A 20737-nucleotide genomic window follows, 5' to 3' on the forward strand; every position below is an offset into this window, starting at 1 on the left:
AAGCAGGCAAGTTAGCGCCTGGTGAATTAGTTTTAGCAATAACTAAATAACATGTACAAATAAGCTCAAATGAACTACTAAATCAACACTAAATAAAACTTCAAATAAATAATATGAACCTATTAACTGCCTCCATGGTCGAACGGTTACCATGCCGGACTGCCACGCAGAGGTCCCAGGTTCGATTCCCGGACCAGGAGAAATATTTGTAAGGCCTACATTTATTTCCCTCGTGGGTGTAATTTGTGGTTGTTTATGTGTGTGTCCATCCATAGCACCCGCGACACAGGGTTTCCCTAGGTATGTTGAGTGTGTGCGTTATTATTATTACATTTTGCCAGTTTTTCAAAAATAGTGGTTCAAGTAAAGATGGAAGTATAGTAGTGACCTATATTAAATGAATATCTTTAGGCTCATTCGTTTTTGTGTAGTTTCAGAAAATAAATTTAATAGTGATTAGCTTAATCCCTTGTTAATTTGCAAGATAGATAAGTAGATTGAATCGATAAAAATCTCTGATAAAATTAAAGGCCGACATGATTTTTCGACGAGGTTTAGGGCGCGTTCAAATTAGCCGCTGTTAGCCGCGCTGCAGCAGCACTACAGCCGCGCGACTGCCGTGCGATTGTCACTTTTCATACAATTTCTGGAAGCGCTGCAACCGCGCGGCGGTTGCGCGACAGTCACGCTGCAGCCAGACTCGGTTGCATCACGGTTAGTGAGGTGTACATGTTAATTTTTCAAATTAACTACGATGGACCAAAATCGAGTAGAAGAATTTATAGAGAATGCAGAGCAACACCTTCCAATATGGGATATCAGTTCCGCCAGTTATTTTAATCGATTGGAAAAAAAGGCATGAGAAAATTTATGTCTAAAATTTATTGACAATTTTGAAACTAAAACTACAATTGAAAAAACATAACAGGTTGTGAGTAATTTTTAATATCTATACGTGAAGTGTGTGCCCCAAGAACTCTGACCCCCCTAAATATACCTTTTGGTTCTGAATACAAGTGTGAAGAATAGTGTTAAACAAACGTAAAAATCCCATAAAAACCCGTAAACAAGGCGAAAACTATTTACAAATATTTTTCATAAATCGAGTTTTGTAACTATTTAAAGGTAGTATTCATTATGATTATTTTGACAAAATAAAGGTAACGAACGAATTCTAAAGGTGTCTACGAAATGTCGTAGACACCTTTAGAATTCGTTCGTTATCGATCGACAATGGTCGATCACCATCGAGAATTATAGGCGTTTCGAGTTGTTTGGGAGTACTCATTGAGAATGTGGCATTCATTTCTAAATCCAAGATGGTTGCCAAGAATTTTCAAAAATATATTTTCGGTAATCCTTATTGAAATGGCATTTATATCTGAACACATGATGGCTGACACAACTTTTCGCATTTCTAAATGCAATATGGCGGGTACGATTTCTCAAATAATGGCAAATCATAATGAGCACTCCCAAATACCTCGAAAACAATATCCAACTTGCCATTATTCGAAAAATTGTGCTCGCTATCTTGTATTTAAAAGTGAGTGCCATATTCATATTGAGCATCCCCAAATACCGCGAAACAGATACCCATATTGCATTTTTTTGAAAAATTGTGTCTGGCATCTGGGATTTAAAAATAAGTGCTATATTCGTAATGAGCATCCCCTAATACTTCGAAAACGATACCCAACTTGTCATTATTCGAAAAATCGTGCCCGCCATCTTGGATTTAGAAGTGAGTGCCATATTTGTATTGAGCATCCCCTAATACTACGAAACAGATACCCATATTGCATTTTTTGAAAAATCGTGTCCGCCATCTTGGATTAACAAACAAGTGGTTATATTCGTAATAAGCACCCCCAAATATCTCGAAAACGATACCCAACTTGACATTATTTGAGAAATCGTGTCCGCCATCTTGCGTTTAGAAAAGTCGTGTTAGCCATCATGTATTCAGATACAAATGCCATTCCCATAAGGATTACCAAAAATAAATATTTTGAAAATTCTTGGCAACCATCTTGGATTTAGAAATTAATGCCACAATCTCAATAAGCACTCCCAAACAACTCGAAAACGTCTATAATTCTAGTTGTCGATCGATAATGTCGATTATACGTTGTCGATTATATTCATGGGTGAATATCAACAAATTAATTTTATTGTAAATTTTGGGGGCGCAATTTTAATTTTTGATTTTCCAGTATCAGAGACTCATTTGCAATAAAATGAAACATTTTATTTATATATACGTGACCCATTTCTATTAATTTCAGAGATACAAGCAATTAAAAATTTTTCTCACCACCAATACTTAGAAACGCCACCAAAACGCTTATCGGTTGCACCAGAATTGAATATTGCCACCAAAGTTGGAGTATACATAAAAATTGAATTGTGATAAAAATTTGTTTGCCCCTTTAAAACGACGCACAGTTGGAACTTTCTTTTGTTTTTTCTTTTTAATGTCATGTGACAGGACGAACGAGTCATGCGCCTGATGGTAAGCTACACGCCATAACAGTGGCAGTGCCACTCAGAGCTTTAAATAAGCAAAGATATGAGGAGCACTGTCACTGCGCCCGTCACCCTTCAAAACCGGAACACAGTAATGCTGATATTACTGCTTAGCGGCAGAAATAGGTAAGGATTTTAGGGAATGAGTTCATTGTTGCTTTAATTGGCAGTTGAAGAACTATGATACACAACGCCATCTCTACGAATGTTTCCTAAAGATAAGTTGTAGAAACCCAAATGTTTGCCATGAGGACATACGGTAGGTTTGTCCGGACATTGAGGCATGATAAGGCATCATCATCATTCACAGCCTGATTTCACCCACTGCTGGGTATAGGACTCCCGAAGTTTGTGCCATCCATCACGGTCCCGTGCTAGCCGCATCCATTAACGCCCCGCGACGCGTACTATGTCGTCGACCCACCTTGCAACAGAGCGCCCGACGCTTCTTTTGCCCATCCTCGGCCACCAATCAGTCGATGTTTTGCTCCACCTGTCATCACCTTGCCTAGCTAGGTGTCCCGCCCAGCCCCATTTGAATTCCATGATCCGAGTTCCAGCATCCTGGACTTTCGTCCATCGTCGGATCTCAACGTTCGGAACTCGATCTACAAGGCTGATGCCGAGTATAGCGCGCTCCATGGCCCTCTGTGCAACTCTCAACCTGTAACAGTCTTCTGCGTAAGCGTCCACGTCTTGTCACCATACGTCACGGTGGGCAGAGCACATTGATTAAACAAGCGGGTCTTCAGACACTGTGGAACCTTACCTGATTTAAGGATGTCACCTAACTTGATAAGCGCAGCCCATCCCAGCTGGATTCTTTTTGAGATCTCTTTAGGCCGATGCTTTTTGCCAAAGGACAGAACATGTCCGAGATAGACGTACTGACCGACTCTCTCCAGCCTCTCATTTCCCACCGTGACAGTGGTATTTGAGGGAATGGAGAGATTCGCCATAATCTTCGTCTTGGACATATTCATCCTTAAGCCAACTCTCAAAGAAGCATCATATAGTTCTTCCAGCATCCTTTGGAGATCGTCGAAACTTGCAAATAGCACGAGATCGTCCGCAAATCTTAGGTGAGACAAATGGTGTTACACCATTGATGTTAATGCCGCGGTTATCCCATTTAAGGGTTTTTACTACATCCTCAAGTGCTACTGTAAATAATTTTAGGGAAATGGTATCTCCTTGTCTCACTCCTCGCCGGATTGGAACGGGATTGGTTAAATCGTGAACTCGTACCTGCAGAGTGGCTGAACGGAGGAGCTCCCGGGGCACATCCACGTAGCGGAATCGATGTGGCAGCAATGGAGAGTGTGGAATACGGCCCAATGTTCGATACTGTCAAAGGCCTTCTCATAATCGACGAAGGCCGGTTGAATTCGAGACATTTCTCCATCAGCTGATTAACCGTGTGGATATGGTCGATGGTTGAGAAACCGCTCCGAAAGCCAGCCTGCTCAATAGGCTGCGCTTCGTCAAGTTCACTGGTAAGCCAGGTGGTCAAAATCTTTGTAAAAAGTTTATAAATCTGAGAGAGCAAGCTAATCGGCTGGTAATTGCTAAGTTTTGCAATGTCGCCTTTTTTGTGAATGATGGTGACGTTGGCATTCTTCCATTGCTCTGGTGTTCGAACCTCATGAAGAACTTTGTTAAAAAGTTTCACAAGTACTTTTACCACAGGATTTCCTCCTGCTTTGAATAGTTGTACTGAAACACCATCATCTCATCATCGTCAGATGGTGTTGAAAAGGCACTGAGCACTAATTTAGTACTTTTTCTCCAAATAACCTGAAGAAAATTCATGTTACTAATATAGTAAAGAATGAGCCAGTCTTTTTGAACAATTTCGTAATGTACACGTTTAACTGGAATATTATTACCGGTAGCTTTTAACGCCAGATGATCGAATCAATGTCAGTAATGTCATTCCCAAACGATACTGATTTAGTTATAATTGTACCAAGTGTTATTTCTTCAGGTAATTTGGAAAAAAATAACAACTCTAAATTAGCATTCTGTGCCTTATTTTGCATCAAGCCTCAATGTCTCGATAAACCCACCGCATGTTCTCATGATAAACATTTGAGTTTCTACAATTTATCTTCAGAAAACATTCCTGGCGATAGCATAGTTATTCAACTGCCAATGAAAATAACAATGAACAAATTTTTCGTGTTTGACGTACTCAACAAAATCATTTAATCAATGATATCACCGTTAATTTAAGTAAAATACAAATTTAAAGATCGCTAAATTCAAAAATATCATAACAATTTAATGTTTGGTGGCGTTTTTAAGTTAAAATGGTAACACAAACGCCACCAAAACCACCAAATTTGAGCCACGTAAGATGAAGTCTGTGAAGTCTCAAAAAATAAATTACGGAAAAAAAAAGTAATGGCTTAAAAATCTAACCGAGACGATTAAATTGTGATAAAATAATGACAAAATTAGTCTCTTAATTTGGTTTCAGAATACGACCTCAGGATAAAACAAAAATTGAGCCCAAATGGAGCCAGAAAAACTGAATATTTTTTGTCCCACGTGCCACCAAAATATAATTACTTTTTTGGCGGAAAATGGAACACAGTGCCCAGGTTTTTCGCTGCCAGACATACACATACATATGCCTACATACATGAATGAGGCTTGCGCGGAGCAAGAACGTAATGGTTTTTAGTTAAACTACTTACCAGTTGCAACCAGTTGAATATTTGCCACCAAAACTACAATTTTCGCGTGGACAAATTTTGATCAAGTACCCTGTCTCCCACATACTGGTAATTGCAATACTTTCAATGATTTTAGTTAGTGCTTCTAATAGTGAATAACATACAAGGAATTGTTTTTCTTAAAAGCGTACACATTTTACCAGAACGACTATTTTATACAATGAAACAGAAAGTGGACACACCAGCAAAATTGAAAATCTGGACAGTAATATTGTTTATTAATTATTATTGTACAATGAATATTCTGAAATTCTTGCCCTAAACTCATTTTACGTCTAATTAAACTATAAAAAATAAATCATTAATATTTCTTCACTTTACACCTGGTTTCTCAGCCTGGACTCGCAAAATGTACGTACAAAAAAGGTGTATGAACAAGAAAGGAACAAACTATTACCTGAACGCGCAGAAAGCCTTGTATTCCTACATCATAACTTGTCTTTGTTAAATTTTAAATGTTATAATGTAAACTTTCTTTTTAAATTTCTAAATTGCTACAAATTGTCTAGAATTTCTAGTAATATATCTCTTTTGATTGTTTTAAATATATTATTGGTTTTACTTTATCATGTCTATAGCTGTAATGCGGCCGAGAGAGCCTAAAATATTCGGCCGAGTACGAGTAGTAAAAAAACGTCCGAGTACACCGAAAACCGAGTAGCAAACGAGTACTAGGCGCATCTCTAATAAGAATATATTCAAAATCCCGCCTGTTCAGTGCATCAATACCTACACTTTGCTCGGTGCGTAGGGCCGTCGCATTAATATTTTAGTAGGTACAGAGTCAAGAGCACGTCAAGCTTTACACTTAAGACTTAAATCCAACTCTATGCCGCTTACGATAACAACGGTCCAAAGTACAAAGTGTCAAACTTGATGTGCTCTTGACTGTACATATATACATAATTTAAACATATAAGTTGTTCGTCACTGTATTCTCGCGCTATATTGAAATAAGCTCTGTTAAATATAGTACGTATTAATATTTTTATACCAGCATCGGGGATTGGCATCTTGATTATGGGAATATGATTATGAAATAAACATGAAATGTTGAAAAATTCTGAATTTGAGTCACTCTTGTTCAAACCACCATTAACACAACAGTAAGCATGTCTGCTATTTGATGTCATTTTGTAAACACCGAGTTATGCATATTGCTTGGTTAGCAATTAAGTTTACGTTTTTTATTTTTTTTTTATTTTAAAAGTTAATTAGATTCCCGTCACTGAAGACTAAAGATATCTCTGTAACCGAACTCTATTTCACTCTATAACCTACGTCCATCCTAATAATACGAGTATGACATGGCGACCCACACCAGAGCAAGCTTTCGATTTGTGAACCAAAGTGGCAATTGAAGAAATTGGAGCTTAAAAACCATAAACATGAATTTGCAAGACCCGAAAGTTATTGAAAATTTAACATCAAGGAAGAAAAAAATAAATTAAATTATAGAAGATCGAGAAGGCTGACATAAGAAAAATCAAAGAACAAAATCTTTAGAAGAAAATATAAAAAATTATCATGGAAGTAAAATTATGGAAGAAAAGTCATAGAAAATTGAAAATGAAAAAAGAAGAGTTCACATTCTAGAAGCCTGCAGGAAAGAAGAGAGAAGCGTATGAACGGTCCAGGGTCCACTCATCAGTAATACAGCATGCAGCATCACGTTTCACGCTGTGTCGTGTTATCCACCATACCACGGAGTCAGCTAGAACCACGTTAAGCCACTTCATGAATCATTGTGACTTACATTCGTGCGGTACAGCACAATTATGTTACAATGTAAGTTACAATATTCGTTTATTATTTTTGTAGGTACCTATGTATTGTATTATGTGGAAAAAGTCGAGTTTGAGTTTTAGTATGTCTGCGCAAAGGAGGAAAGTTGGTTTATTTAAGAGAATATTTCGATACTTTCCACGTAAGTTGTTGTAAGCAACAAAATAGTATTTTTTCTTTATAACATATTATATATTATGTATGTGTATATGTACAATAGTGTATTACGCACTTTTAATACAATAGTGTATTAACTCAAGAAGTGTATATTTTCAGAATCGATGAAAAACTAATTACCTGCTCTCACTTCACCGTGAAAGATTATTAAAATGTATTTAACGATTTATAGGCTAAAGTTTATTACAGACGTCTAAACAATTACCTGTTTGCCAAATATATTTTTAAAATAAAAGTTAATTTCAAACTTTTGAGTAAGGACTCTTTTGTCCAGATCTAACTTACAAAACATTTTGAGATTAGTAATCGTTTAATTGTTTCTTACAATATTCTAACGATGGTTTCATCGACGTGTAGAGAATCAAAAGTTACGTTCAGAAATGGTTTAAACTTGAATTTCACATATTTTGAGTTACAACACTATTGTAATAGCAATGCCATACGGTTCGTGTACAAAATACATATATATGTGAATGTACGTATATATGTCATCATCATCATCATATCAGCCGGAAGATGTCCACTGCTGAACATAGGCTTTCCCCAAACATTGCCAGACTAGCCGGTCGGACGCAACGTGCATCCATCGGTCACCCGCCGACTTTAACAGGTCATCCGTCTAGTAAGGGGCCATGCCACTGAACGCCTTCCTATTCGTGGTCTCTATTCGAGAACCTTTCTGCCCCAACGGATTTCAACGAATTCTACGAATTATGTGCCCTGGCCACTGCCACTTCAATTAGCAATTTTTTCTAATTGAAGTGGCAGTGGCCACTAACTAACTTAACTTCCGTAACTAACGTAACTAACGTAACTTCCGTTTTTCTACGGATCTCCTCGTTTTTTGATTGTATCACGTAGAGAAATGCCGAGCATTGCCCGCTCCATAGCTCGTTGAGTACCTTTGAGCTTTTTTGTGATATCTATAGTGAGCGACCACTTCTCAGAGCCGTAGGTCATCCCTGGCAGCACGCACTGCGCGAAGACTTTTGTACATACATATGTATTGATTTGTGTAAAACTGGTCCAGAGAGATGTAAAAATATTGTTTACAAGAAATGAGAAGAAGTCACAACGTTTGGGTGATATAATATCTCAGTTAAATATAGTGGTCGATGAACAAAAGCGATGCTCAACTCATACTCAGAAACTTTTATTTTTAGCACTTAATTGACCAAATTAACGAGTACGTAATTATAAGAAAATTATTTTTTTATTATTATTTCAGGTAGATTCAAGTACCCAAACAACAATGGCGTTATAATAAATTTAAAATAAATAGCGCCATTTCGCTGTTATGCAATGTTTAGGTGGACCATGTAGCTTTTATATAAAATAAAATAAAAAATAGAACCCTTCACAGCATGCAGTTTTTTTTATGATATCAAGACGGACGGTCACGGTACGAACCAGTCGGGCGCCTGGTGATAAGCGACACGCCTGCTCAGAGATTTTAATCCTTACAGGATGGAAAAAAGTTTTAATCGCAATCTGAGGGACACTGCCTCCGTGGCCGAACGGTTACCATGCCAGACTGCCACGCAGAGGTCCTAGGTTCGATTCCCGGATCGGGAGAAATATTTGTATGACCTACATTTATTTCTCTCGTGAGTTTGGGTGTAATTTGTGGTTGTCTATGTGTGTGTCCATGGCACCCGCGACACAGGGTTTCCCTAGTGCGGGGCTATGTTGAGTGTGTGCGTTATTATTATTTTCGTATTTATTTTAAACTCTCGCATCTCCCAAGGCCTCAAAAATTTATTTTGAATTTTTAAATGGGAGAGGCGGTATTTCCCGGCAATGGCACAGTCGGCCGGGGTCAGGGACTCAGGTCCAAGAATCGGCGAACAATACGTGCCGTATCGAGCAGGACCGCCTTCTGCATTTGTGCTGGAAGCGACACGCCACAGAAATCCAACCGCCTCAAGCTGTTAGAAAGGCTGACTGGAATTAACCCATTTGCGGACAAAACAATTGGGATTATTTTAGTGGAGGCCACATCCCACATGTCGGTGATCTCGTGCGCCAGGTCGAGATACTTCCGGCGTTTCTCGGTTTCAGCTTTCACGAGACCCTCGTCATGCGGGATGGTGACGTCCACAAGAAATACCCTCGACTGCGATCGATCCAATATCACAATATCAGGCTTATTCGCAAGAATAGTCCTGTCCGTGATAATAGATCGATCCCAATAGATTTTGGTGCGGTCATCTTCGAGTATTGGCTCCGGTGAATACTTGTAATATGGCAACCTCTGTTGCACTAGTCCGTACTTGAGAGCGAGCTCTTGGTGTAATATTTTGGCTGCCTGGTTGTGTCTGTGCAAGTACTCAGTGTTAGCAAGAGCGGAACAACCGGAAACAATATGCCTAAGTGACTCTCCGGGACGGCCACATGCCCGACAAATGTCTACTGTGCCGTCCTTTAGGATATATTTCCGATAGTTCCGCGTCTTGATAACCTGATCCTGTATTGCACAGACAAAACCTTCGGTTTCCCCAAAGAGGTCCCCGAAACGCAGCCAATGTAGGGAGGCTTTACGGTCCATAAAAGGCTCGTGGAGTACCTTGAAGAACCTCCCATGGAGCTCCTTCTCTTTCCATACGGACTCGCGGTCAGAAGTGCTAAGCACCACCGGGTCTCGCCATTCCTCTTTGGCCAACGATAAGGGAGTTAGCCCTTTATCACATGTGACAACCTCTCCACGAATTACGTCATCCGTCATCGTCAAAAAGTAGTTTCTGAGACTGCATATCTCGCGGTTGTGCATGATTTTGACACTTAATAGGCCTCTACCTCCACACTTCCGCGGGACATACAATCTCATAACTGACGATCTCGGATGATGCATTCGGTGAGAGGTCATCGTCGTGCGGACTCGTCTATCCAGAGCGTCTAATTCCGTCTGAGTCCATTTGAGCACGCCAAATGTGTACATCAGAACAGGCATGACCCAGGAGTTATAAGCTCGGATCTTATTAACGCCTGACAAATAGCTGTTTAGCACATTTTTCAGGCGCCCATAAAAAACCTCGCACACACCCTGTTTCACGTCTGCTTCCTTCACTCCGATGGTCTGTGACATGCCCAAATACCGGTATGTTTCAGTCTCGGAGAGTACCCGCAGGTGATTGGTGCCAATATTAATGCCATCAGAATGCATGACACGTCCCCTCTCAACATGGACCACCGCGCACTTATCGATCCCAAGCTCCATCCTAACCGAACTGCTGAAATCGTTGGTGATTGTCAGCAGCTCCGTCAATCTGTCAGCTGTGGGGCCGTATAGCTTGAGATCATCCATGTAGAGAAGGTGAGGCATTCGCGGCCCACCTCTCCGAAACTGAAAGCCTGTGCCCGACCTCTCCAATAGAGTACTCAGAGGGTTCAGGGCCAGGCAAAACCACAGTGGACTCAGACAATCGCCCTGGAAAATACCTCGCCTTATTTCTATTCGGTCATCCGCATCCGTCATTCGCCGACCGTCCAGACTCAGGATCGTTCTCCAACATCCCATGCATTGCCCGAGGAAGTGTCGAACTGCACTGTCAATTTTATACAGTTCGAGGACCCTCGAGAGCCATGAGTGGGGCACCGAGTCGAACGCTTTCCTATAGTCTATCCAGGCAGCGGAGAAATTCCGACGGTTGCGTCTGACAAGTTGGCCAGCGACCGCGTCGATGAGGAGCAGCTCCTTACTACCGCGGCTACCGCCCCTACATCCGTTCTGAACCTCAGACATCACACTGTTATCAACAATGTGCTGACTTATCTTGGAGCTCAAAACAGATGTTAAAGTCTTGTATATTGTACAAAGACAAGTTATGGGGCGATACTGTGATGGATCCACGGTAGCATCGCTCTTTGGAGCTAAATGAGTGACCCCAGTAGTTAAGAAGTTTGGGAGCGTCCCACTCTCAAGGGCACTTTGGAACTGACGAGCGAGAGTAGCGTGGCAGCACCAGAACCCCTTCAGCCAATAATGATGCAGTCCGTCCGGTCCCGGACTTTTCCAGTTCGGAGCCTTACGGACCGCTACCGCTACATCCTCTTCGGATATGCTGATGGGATTCATAGGCGCTATGGTTGCACATGCTCCCTCGACCGCTTCGAACTATGGACCCTCTTCGTGATCGACGGGCTGCGACCAAAGCCTTCGCCAAAAGGCGACCACTTCTGCTTTGTCCGGACGCTCACCCGTCAAGACCACATCAGGACGCTCCAGTGTCCTATAAAACTTCTTTTGGTCACTCATGAAGAGACGATTCTGCCGATACCTCTTCACCCTTTCGGAATATCGCCGAATCCGCTTGCCCCAAGCAGCTATCTTCTGCTTCAGATCATCGATGCGCCCTGTCAGTTTTCGTGCAAACTCCGGTGAGTCTACAAAAATGTTCTCACCGGGGAATGCTTCTCGGACAAAGCGCATCACTCTCGGCCTTGTGACGCCTGATCTGAAGCTAGTCAGTTTGCCGATGAGGACCCTGGCCCATGCTATACGACCCTCAATTCGCCTCATCCAGGCTGGCTTAGTACTAGTCCTAGGAGTAGTGCTGCCAACCTGGTGGTTACCGCCGGGTCTTGTTGGCGGCATCCTGACGCCGACAAATTGACACACAGTCATTGCGGCAGCGAAGAGAATTGAGTCTGTCTCCCAAAGGCCTACGCTTTCCTCTAAAAATGAGGGAAGCATGTTGTTAATGGCCCCAACGGCATCCCGAACCTTGATACTGAGAGGCACTCGAGGCAGCCGTGGCCTTCGCTCAAGAGGCACGTGGCGATATTCCAGAATCGTCTCCTCCAGACTACTCCTCAACGCTTCCAAATCCAGGGCGGCTGTTCCCCAATCACTTTCAGTACCACCCGTATCCGGCTGCTGAGCACTAGGTTCCCTGTGAACTTCCCTGCTGAGAACAGGAGAGCGCTCCAGCCTGGGTGGCTCTTCTTCCAGTGGAGGAACAGCCTCGCATCGTAATTGCTCGAGTTCGGCAGCGCTAAAAAGTCCTGAGCGCTGTAGGTACCGAACTCGGTCCGCCAGGTTTTGTTCTGTGACGGTCAAAGTTGGCTCCAGCCGAAGAAATTCGCGGTACATTACTGCTCGGTAACCTGTCCGTCCGGTTCCCGAACCTGAGGCCCTAAAATAGGCCCGCATGGCATTTTTATTCATATCAATCGTCCATGCCATGCGGCGCCGTACTCCACCAGAGGCGGGTACCGATTGCTGGGACCGAGTTGCCCCAGCCCCTGCCGATACCATGCCAACTGGTGGTGGTGGATCGTGAGTAGACTGGCCGGATGGTCGGGCCAGTCTGCCGCGGCTGGGGGCCCGCATACTGCCACGCCCAGCCCCAGCTCCAGGCGCGCCCCGGCGATTACCCCCGGGAAGCGGTCCTATTCGCTCATCGTAACTGTTGTGCTCCATCATTTACGATGAGCAATTTTACACCCAGGGCTTTCACTCACTTACCCCGGGGAGACCGTTATTTACCCTATTTAACGCTGAGACCAGTTCCTTGACACGGTTCTGTACATCAATGAACTCTAGCGCTGACTGTTTGCACTACTGAAACGGTAAAGTGACATGATATTCACTGTGCCGTTCCACCAGTGGGCGATGAGGTCGTCACCTACGCCTTATTATTATTATTATCGTATTTATTTTAAACTCTCGCCTCTCCCAGGGCCTAAAAGATTAATTTTGAATTTTTAAATGGGAGAGGCGGTATTTCCCGGCAATGGCACAGTCGGCCGGGGTCAGGGATTATTATTATTATTATTACTGCGCCTGCCAACCTGAGGCATAAGTTAACAAGTTCCATGTGTCTATAATTTTCACCAGTGCTATAGTTTCAAATATAACCTCCTGCTTTTTGACAATCCTTTATTTTTTTCCATCCTCTTAAATTTAAACCAAAAACAAAAAAAGAATTGAAATAGTCAAAAAGAAGGAAAAGTGTTTATTATTTGTTGTCATTTTTACTTGTTCGAGCGAAATTATCGATTATTTCCCTAAAGGATGGAAAAAAAACAATAGTCTAATATTTATTCGATGGGGCTATAACATTAAAAGAAGAAGAAGTAGTATGAGTTGTATTAAATATTATGAATCTTAGAGACATAAATTGTAAATTATTTTTGTCAAGTTACGGCTGATTTAACATGTGGGAGTAATAATTTCGATGTTTTTTCGTACAATTATATTCTACTCGATCCATGCAAGGTTCAAATAAACAGGAAAAATAGAAACAGCGTGTTTTGGGAAGTAGTCTTGGACAAATGCCAGTGTTATACAGATTTTAATTTTCGGTATCTCTACTTACCGCAACAATACGGCCCAGTAGAAGCTTGTGTCAGTATACAGGCAGTAGTATATAGGAAACTAAGATGCATCCGCTAGAAGAACGCGCGTGTGATGAGTTGCTGGAACACCCGTTACTCCGCACACCACCGCCGGAGCCAGAGCGGCCACGCCCACCGTGGGTACGCAAGCCCAGGGTCTTTAAAGTGGTAAGAATGTCAATTACTATATTATAAATATGTATTTAAACAGTCGTTAGAACCTAAAACATGCTATTTTCTACAAATCACCGACGATACGTCGGAGCCAATTTCGATGTACTCCTCCTTATCATAACTAACGCGTTTGCGTTTTTGTAATTTTCGAGATATTAGCACCTAAAGTTTTTTCTTTGACAATTAACGTTGATTACGCTAATTTCACTTAGCAACAAAACTGAAACTAAATAAGATATAAAATAACCGCTTATGTGTGGTGACAGATCTCGTTTCGTTGATTCCAGATACATGAATACCACAATTTCGCTAAAAATGTCGACATCGTTAGTTATGATAAAGGGCTGAGTAAATATTGTATACGCACCTACGCATACAAAATTTACTCCCAAATAAGTACCTACAAAACAACGATATCTATATCTATCATCATATCGATGTGCTATGTAGTAGCTAACAACAGTAAAATGCCAGACAACGAACGAGGATTTAACGCGAATTACATAATCAACACTGCTTTAGTACTTTTCCACTACAAAATAATTAAACCAAGTAATTAATATTTATAGTTTGTACCAGGAAAGAAATATACCATGGATTTTTTTTTAATAATATCAAGTGACGGGACGAGCAAGTCGTACGCCTGATGGTTACAAACACGCCTGTCCATATCGCAAAGATTTGATGGGCACTACCACTGCGCCCGTAACCCTGAGACATAAGTTGACAACTCCCATGTACCTGCAATTTCACCAGGGAATTTTATTTTGATAAAGTAAGTGCCAATATTGTAGTTAATGACAAATTATTTAATGATATCCATTAGTAACGTTATACAGGTTGTTTTTTTATTACTTTTACTTAACAGGAGGCCTGATACCTCCATCCAGGCAAATATGCATTGGCGTCACAAATTATACAAGCAATTTAGAAAATAACCAGTTTCTTTATTTGGATTTTATGATTTGATCTACCGCCTCTGAAGCCGAAGCCGTGCCTAGTTTCTCGGAATTATGTGCTAAGTTTCGTACATAAATTAATTTGAAATTTATCATGAGCTTTTCGATGAACAAAAACCATCGAGGTGAAATCTGAAGAAGGTCACATCCACGAAAGAAAAAAAACATTGGAAGTGCCTTAAGCCTCTGGTACTATCAGAATCGATGTCGCCAAAACTCACACATTCTCAATTTGAAACACTACAAAATCTTGATATTGATTGGTCGTAGTTTTAAATATAAAAAGAAATAACAAACTCTGGATTGTTAATATAATTTAAACTTTACCCTGTTGGCATATGGTTGAAGGTTCAATACCATCAATACATATTACTGCGAGTTACGACCTTTTGATATTATATTGAAATTTCAATCAATGTGCTGCCATGTAGCAATTAATTGCTGCCATGTAGCGATTAATTGCTGAATGACGACGAATTGGAGTTATTACTTTAGTTCAAAAAAGAAGCAACCATATCGCTGGGGCATAAGCTTTACTTTCGTTTCTTATAACAAAAAAAATATTTCGATAAACATAAAATTGAAAATTTATTAAAATAAGACTTTCCGATGATATGAAATACCACCACGGATTTTTGCAGTCCAAAACAGTACAATAACTAATTTTTCTAGGATTTTAGAGAATTTGCACGAAAGAATGACACAACCATACCATACAAAGCGAAAATGGCGGACTGAGCTCAAGTAGGCATTTCGAGACCTACACTTGACACGCGTGAGACGCTAACTAACCACTTCTACTGTATTTATTGTTCTGTGGTCATAACCCTCGGAAAACGTGTGAAGTCTCCTACTGGCATTTGGCCAAGGTGGCGGATTATTACTTACTTAATTAATTACCTTGACCCGTGCCAAGCAGTGGGACGTACAATTACCAGTTGATAAACAAATGTATAATGTGGGTGGGAATCGATGTCCATTAATAATAATAATAATAATAATATAATAATAATAATAATCATTTATTTCAGGCATTTTGGCCCATATTAATTGAATACAGTAATTACATTTAATGATTAATTACAAGTTGGTGAATAATAAAAACATAAAGACAAAAATAAAAATAATTTAAAATTCATTATCAATAACTTAAAATTAAAACAATAAAAAGAATCCAAAATTAAACATTCAAATTAAAAAATATAAAATAACTAAACTTACTTAACGAAGCGGGATGCACTGGCATGCAACCGCAACCACCTACACATCATATCCGAGTCCCAGCGCTCGGACAGTGCGCTCAGTATTCCATTAGTACTAGACCGTAGGCGCGACAGTAGTGAAGCGCTCCGTTTGCGTATTATAGCATAAAAGTCATCAATGTGAGCTTCTGCAAACATGGCGGAGGCGCTACAGAATCTCGGCATTTTCAACAGAATTCTGAGCGCATCGTTGTATTGTACACGTAGTGCGCTGTACGCCCGCTGTGTAAAATTAGTCCACAGGCTGCACGTGTAAAAGCTCTGACAATATGCTTTAAAGAGCGTCAGCTTTACTTGTCTTGTACAGCGCGAAAACCTACGAGCCAACATGTTGCAGCGGACGGACAGCGCCCTCCGCTCCCTATCAATGTCCCCGCAATCACACTAATCGTCGGTGACCCAGTGGCCCAGATACTTGAATTTATGTACCATATTCAAAACAGTGCCACAAAGAGTAATGGGTAGGGAAGAGTAGCATTTGGTACCAGCTTTAAAAATCATGCACTCACTCTTTTTGGAATTGTATCTGAGCCCATGGGCCTCCGCGTACGACTCACAAATGCGCAGTAGTTTCCTCAGAGCACCCACCGATGGACTCAGCAGCACCATGTCGTCTGCGTAACTGATGTTATTGACGCACACTCCGTCTATAGAGCAACCGACATTGGCGCCTGCGAGCCCACCGATGAGCGCGTTCATGTATAGGTTGAAGAGACGAGGCGAGCTCAACCCTCCCTGACTCACCCCACACTCCAACCCATACGTATCCGAGAACTCTCCCGCCCACTTCACACTGTTGTGCTGGTGATTATACCAATACCTAAAAATTGACACAATCTCACTAGGCACTTCAGTTTCTGATTCCAGCTTTTGCCACAGCCTGTCATATGAAACTAGGTCGAAGGCTTTTGACAGGTCCAAAAAACAGGCATATATTGGTGTTTTTCTAGCAGTGTAGTACTGAACAGTCTGCTTGAGACAAAGTATGGCGCTTTCAGTTGACAACGGGTTTAAATCCAAACTGAGCGTCATGCAAGTGGATGTATTTGTCCAACTGTTTATCAAGCAGACTATCCAGTACCTTAGCTATAGTAGTTGCCAGTGAAATTGGCCTGTAATTAGATAAATCTGAGGCGTCACCCGTTCTGTTTTTAATAATAGAAACCACCACAGTATACATTAGATCATCGGGTAAATACTCATGATTCACACATAGGCTGAAAAACATTGCGAGAACCCTTGGCAGGTGCGGACCAGCATACTTTAAGTGCTCGATGCTGAGGTCGTCATGCCCCGGGGACTTGCCTCTAACCATCCCTCTTATAATATTTGCTATATCTTCAGCCAAAAAGCGTACACTAATGTTCCCGGGGTCACCCTCAGCATCGACCACCCTCGACATCTGTCCGAGCGACGACTCCACCCTGAAATGACGCTGAAACGCGGCAGCTATGTTACGTGTCTCGTGTTCGCCGCCCACACTCACAGGTAGACTCGACTTAGGGTTTAAGTTATTCGTGTTTTTCCAAAATTTGTCAAATTTTTTCTTAGCATGATGTTTCGCCAGAATATCCATTTTTATTTGTGATTCATTGTCTTGACAAAATTTTAACTTGGACTTAAAATGTTTTCTTGACTCACGCATATTATTGTAGATGTCCCCGTATTTAGGTTTTCCACACAACATCCACGTTTGAAAACAAAGTCGAGCCCACCTATGAGCGGCACTGACATGTCGATTCCATCCTGGCACATGTCTATTGTTATTACGTTTAGGTGCCCTGTAACTACACTCAGCTGCAGCCCTCATCACCCCCACAATATCACTGTACATTTTGTTCAACAACAATTTATGGCTAGAAACCTTACACAATTTACCAGAACACTCAGAAAACTCAAATGGAAGGTCAATTAGGTTTAATTTTGTGTTGCAATAATTATAATATTTATCCCTTTGTCTATCGTCTCTTGCTCCCCATTTAACCTTATTACTTGAAGGCAAAGCCTTAGTACATTTTGGAAAAATAATATTCAAATTACAGTGCACACGCAAAGGGTAATGATCAGAACAATATGTATCATACAATACTTCGACTCCGACCACAGTGCGGCGCGCCGCATCCGTAACCACACAATGGTCAAGCCATCTGTGGGTCCCATGCGCATCACTCACGAACGTAAAAGTGTCACTTGGCAAATATTCCTTATCTATGCATGACCACAATTGTTCCTTGCAAAAAGTTAGTAACTCGTTGGAAAACAACTCACCGGGATGCGCATTGAAGTCCCCAAGAATGTAAACCGACTCCACATCGTTGCTCTCTATTATGGCGTGTATTTCACTAAGGCATTGTGTAAACTCCGTTAAGTTAGCGTCAATATCACATGGCATGTACACTGGTAACACTATTATCGACCGGTCACTAAGCTCCACTTTAATTGCATTGAGACGCACACTATTGCACTTAATCACTGATACCGACGGGAAAGTTGCTTTTCGCCACAACAAGGCAACACCTCCATACGGCCTTCCCCGCAGAACACCAGTTGATAGATCGACGGCAGAGTTTCCGGTAAAGGAAAAATCATTGTCAATGCTACCCAGGTACGGTATGTCGTGCGGAAGAAGCCACGTCTCTTGAAGTGCCACTATATCCGCCGAGCGACACAGTTTCCTTATATCCTCAACAGAACGAACCACGTTCTTACAGTTGAAACTAATCATTTTAATATTATTTCCGTCCATTTGATGACGTTTGAACTCTATTTTCACAATAACTTTGTGTAGAAGAAGCTCGACTAAAGTTCACAAAACGGCGATACAAAATACCGGCAGGCCAGAAATCGTCCTTTAAAAATAATTCAAGCTTACTTTTAGGAACAAAAACTTTATAAGAATCGTATTCCTTTGCTGTTTTCATTATTATCTTTTCTAAATGCACATCTAGGTTTGTACTCGATTTTATATAGTTTTTTATGTCACATAGTGTTGCTTCCTTCGAGATGTTATAAATAAAGATTGGTACTTTAATATCCGCCGCTCTAAACTTAGTGTCAGAATCGACTTTGCTTTCCCAGATTTCCCTATTAAACGATTTTTCAATCGCTTTCTCTGAACGAGCGTCCATTCCTCGTTTTGTGCTGGAGGTTTCCAATTTCCATTTTGCGCAACGTCCAAGTAACTTTTACCATCGCTTGTGTATAGGTGCCCGCATGACTGGCGAGCAGTGGAGCTCACATTAACGGGTACAGCGGCGTCCCTCCCCGCACGGGCAGGGGCAGTGTGACTCACAGTAGACGACGGTGAGCCAACGCACGGTTGGTCGTCGGGCAACACGCGCTCAGCTGAGCTTTATTTACTAGGCGGTAGTTCTGCGCTCGGAGTTAATTGCGATGATTTTTGCGTTCTATTACCCTCCCGTGTAAAATCACTGCGTTGCTCTCTTAATGATAATTTTTCTGGCGACTTATTAAGTACACATTCCGTTGTAAGTCCCATGGGTCCACTCTCATACTCGAAACTCGACAAGACACACGCACCCCTTTTGTTGTTGACAGAACGGGTAAAGGGAAAGTTATTGACGATTGACGCGTTCTTAAGTGCCTCAAGCTCCGTCTGAACTTTTTGTAGTTCCTTCACTGTCGCATACTCTTCACTAATTCGGTCTATATCATTTCTCATCCTCATAATATCTTTCAGAAGACGGGTCACATCTACATGATCGAAATGAACGGGAGGTAATTTTTGCAAGTCTCGCGCCACAAAGGTGGGAATTTCCTCGGGATCCGTCTCCTTTAGCAAGCAGATAATGTCCCCTATATTACGCAATGTTTTTCCTTGTCGCTTTCTTATCTTTTTACCTTGTTGTTCTGGTATGGAAGCATACAACAAGTTTTTAGCGGTAACAATTTCGTCTTCGGTGAAAGCAGTGGTGCATATCCTGGTAATGCTATCCTCATCCATGACATCCATTTTGTTACAAATAAATGCCAACACCTCGTTGATCACAATTTTACAATGTATACACTTTACTACGTTTGAAGCCATTTTATAAAACGGCTAATCCGCGCCCGCGCGTTAAAATGTCATCAAATTGTGTTCATCGATTGTGCGTATTTATCATTATTTACTGTGAACTATGTTGTAATGTTAACTTTATCAATTCCGAGGCTATGAATGGAAACATGGCAGTTATTATGCATGAAGCTTATCGCATATACGTTTGTAAAGTTTCGGATTGTAAGGTTTTCTTGATTGGAAATAAACTCAAAACTCACTGAGTTAGCAACGACAATGGGACCTCTAAAAAGTCCAAAACGTTAGTTTGTTTGAAAAAATAAAACATAAATACGTGATTATGTATGTTTTGGAAAAAAAAATTTTGTAAAGTTGTATATCGGATTGTAATTTACAGATGGCAAGATTTCCACTGCTCGATAAAGAGTTTTACGCGCGTTGGGTAAATCATCAAAAAGAGGTATAGAAACTGCAATATACACCGTAGGGTAGACCGGAGGCAAAAGTAACACTTATAACGCACGCTTCGATTATGTAACTGCTTTACCGTATCCTTAAAACATTTCCCGTGTAAGGATTATACGATATTATGCTTTGAAAATGTAAGATTTTAAAGGTTTTGTGAGACGGGGGGTTTGTTACGCCCCCTACCCCGGGTACAAAAGTAACACCAGTTGAAAAAATAAAACACAGCGAAAATATAGAAAAGTACGGATATTTTGCTTTAATGAGATATACCACTATTATAATATA

At 41.1% G+C, this 20737-nt stretch overlaps 2 protein-coding genes across 2 annotated transcripts in view; one reads left to right on the forward strand and one right to left on the reverse strand.

Moving 5' to 3' along the window:
• Positions 1-11346: 11346 nt before the first annotated feature.
• Positions 11347-12654, reverse strand: LOC113235394. Its single transcript, XM_026471073.1, has one exon. The coding sequence runs from the start codon at positions 12652-12654 to the stop codon at positions 11347-11349; it is 1308 nt and encodes a 435-aa protein (XP_026326858.1).
• An 822-nt stretch (positions 12655-13476) lies between these two features.
• Positions 13477-20737, forward strand: part of LOC113235097 (peptidyl-prolyl cis-trans isomerase E-like) — a 23044-nt gene continuing 15783 nt past the window's right edge. Inside the window, exons 1-2 of the mRNA XM_026470668.1 lie at positions 13477-13739; positions 20382-20444. Of these exons, the coding sequence (XP_026326453.1) occupies positions 13617-13739; positions 20382-20444 (186 nt within the window). The 5' untranslated portion in view covers positions 13477-13616. The remainder of the gene's footprint in view (positions 13740-20381; positions 20445-20737) is intronic.

This window comes from Hyposmocoma kahamanoa, unplaced genomic scaffold, assembly GCF_003589595.1.
Source record: "Hyposmocoma kahamanoa isolate Upper Pololo Valley unplaced genomic scaffold, ASM358959v1 87, whole genome shotgun sequence".
Classification (NCBI taxonomy): domain Eukaryota; kingdom Metazoa; phylum Arthropoda; class Insecta; order Lepidoptera; family Cosmopterigidae; genus Hyposmocoma; species Hyposmocoma kahamanoa.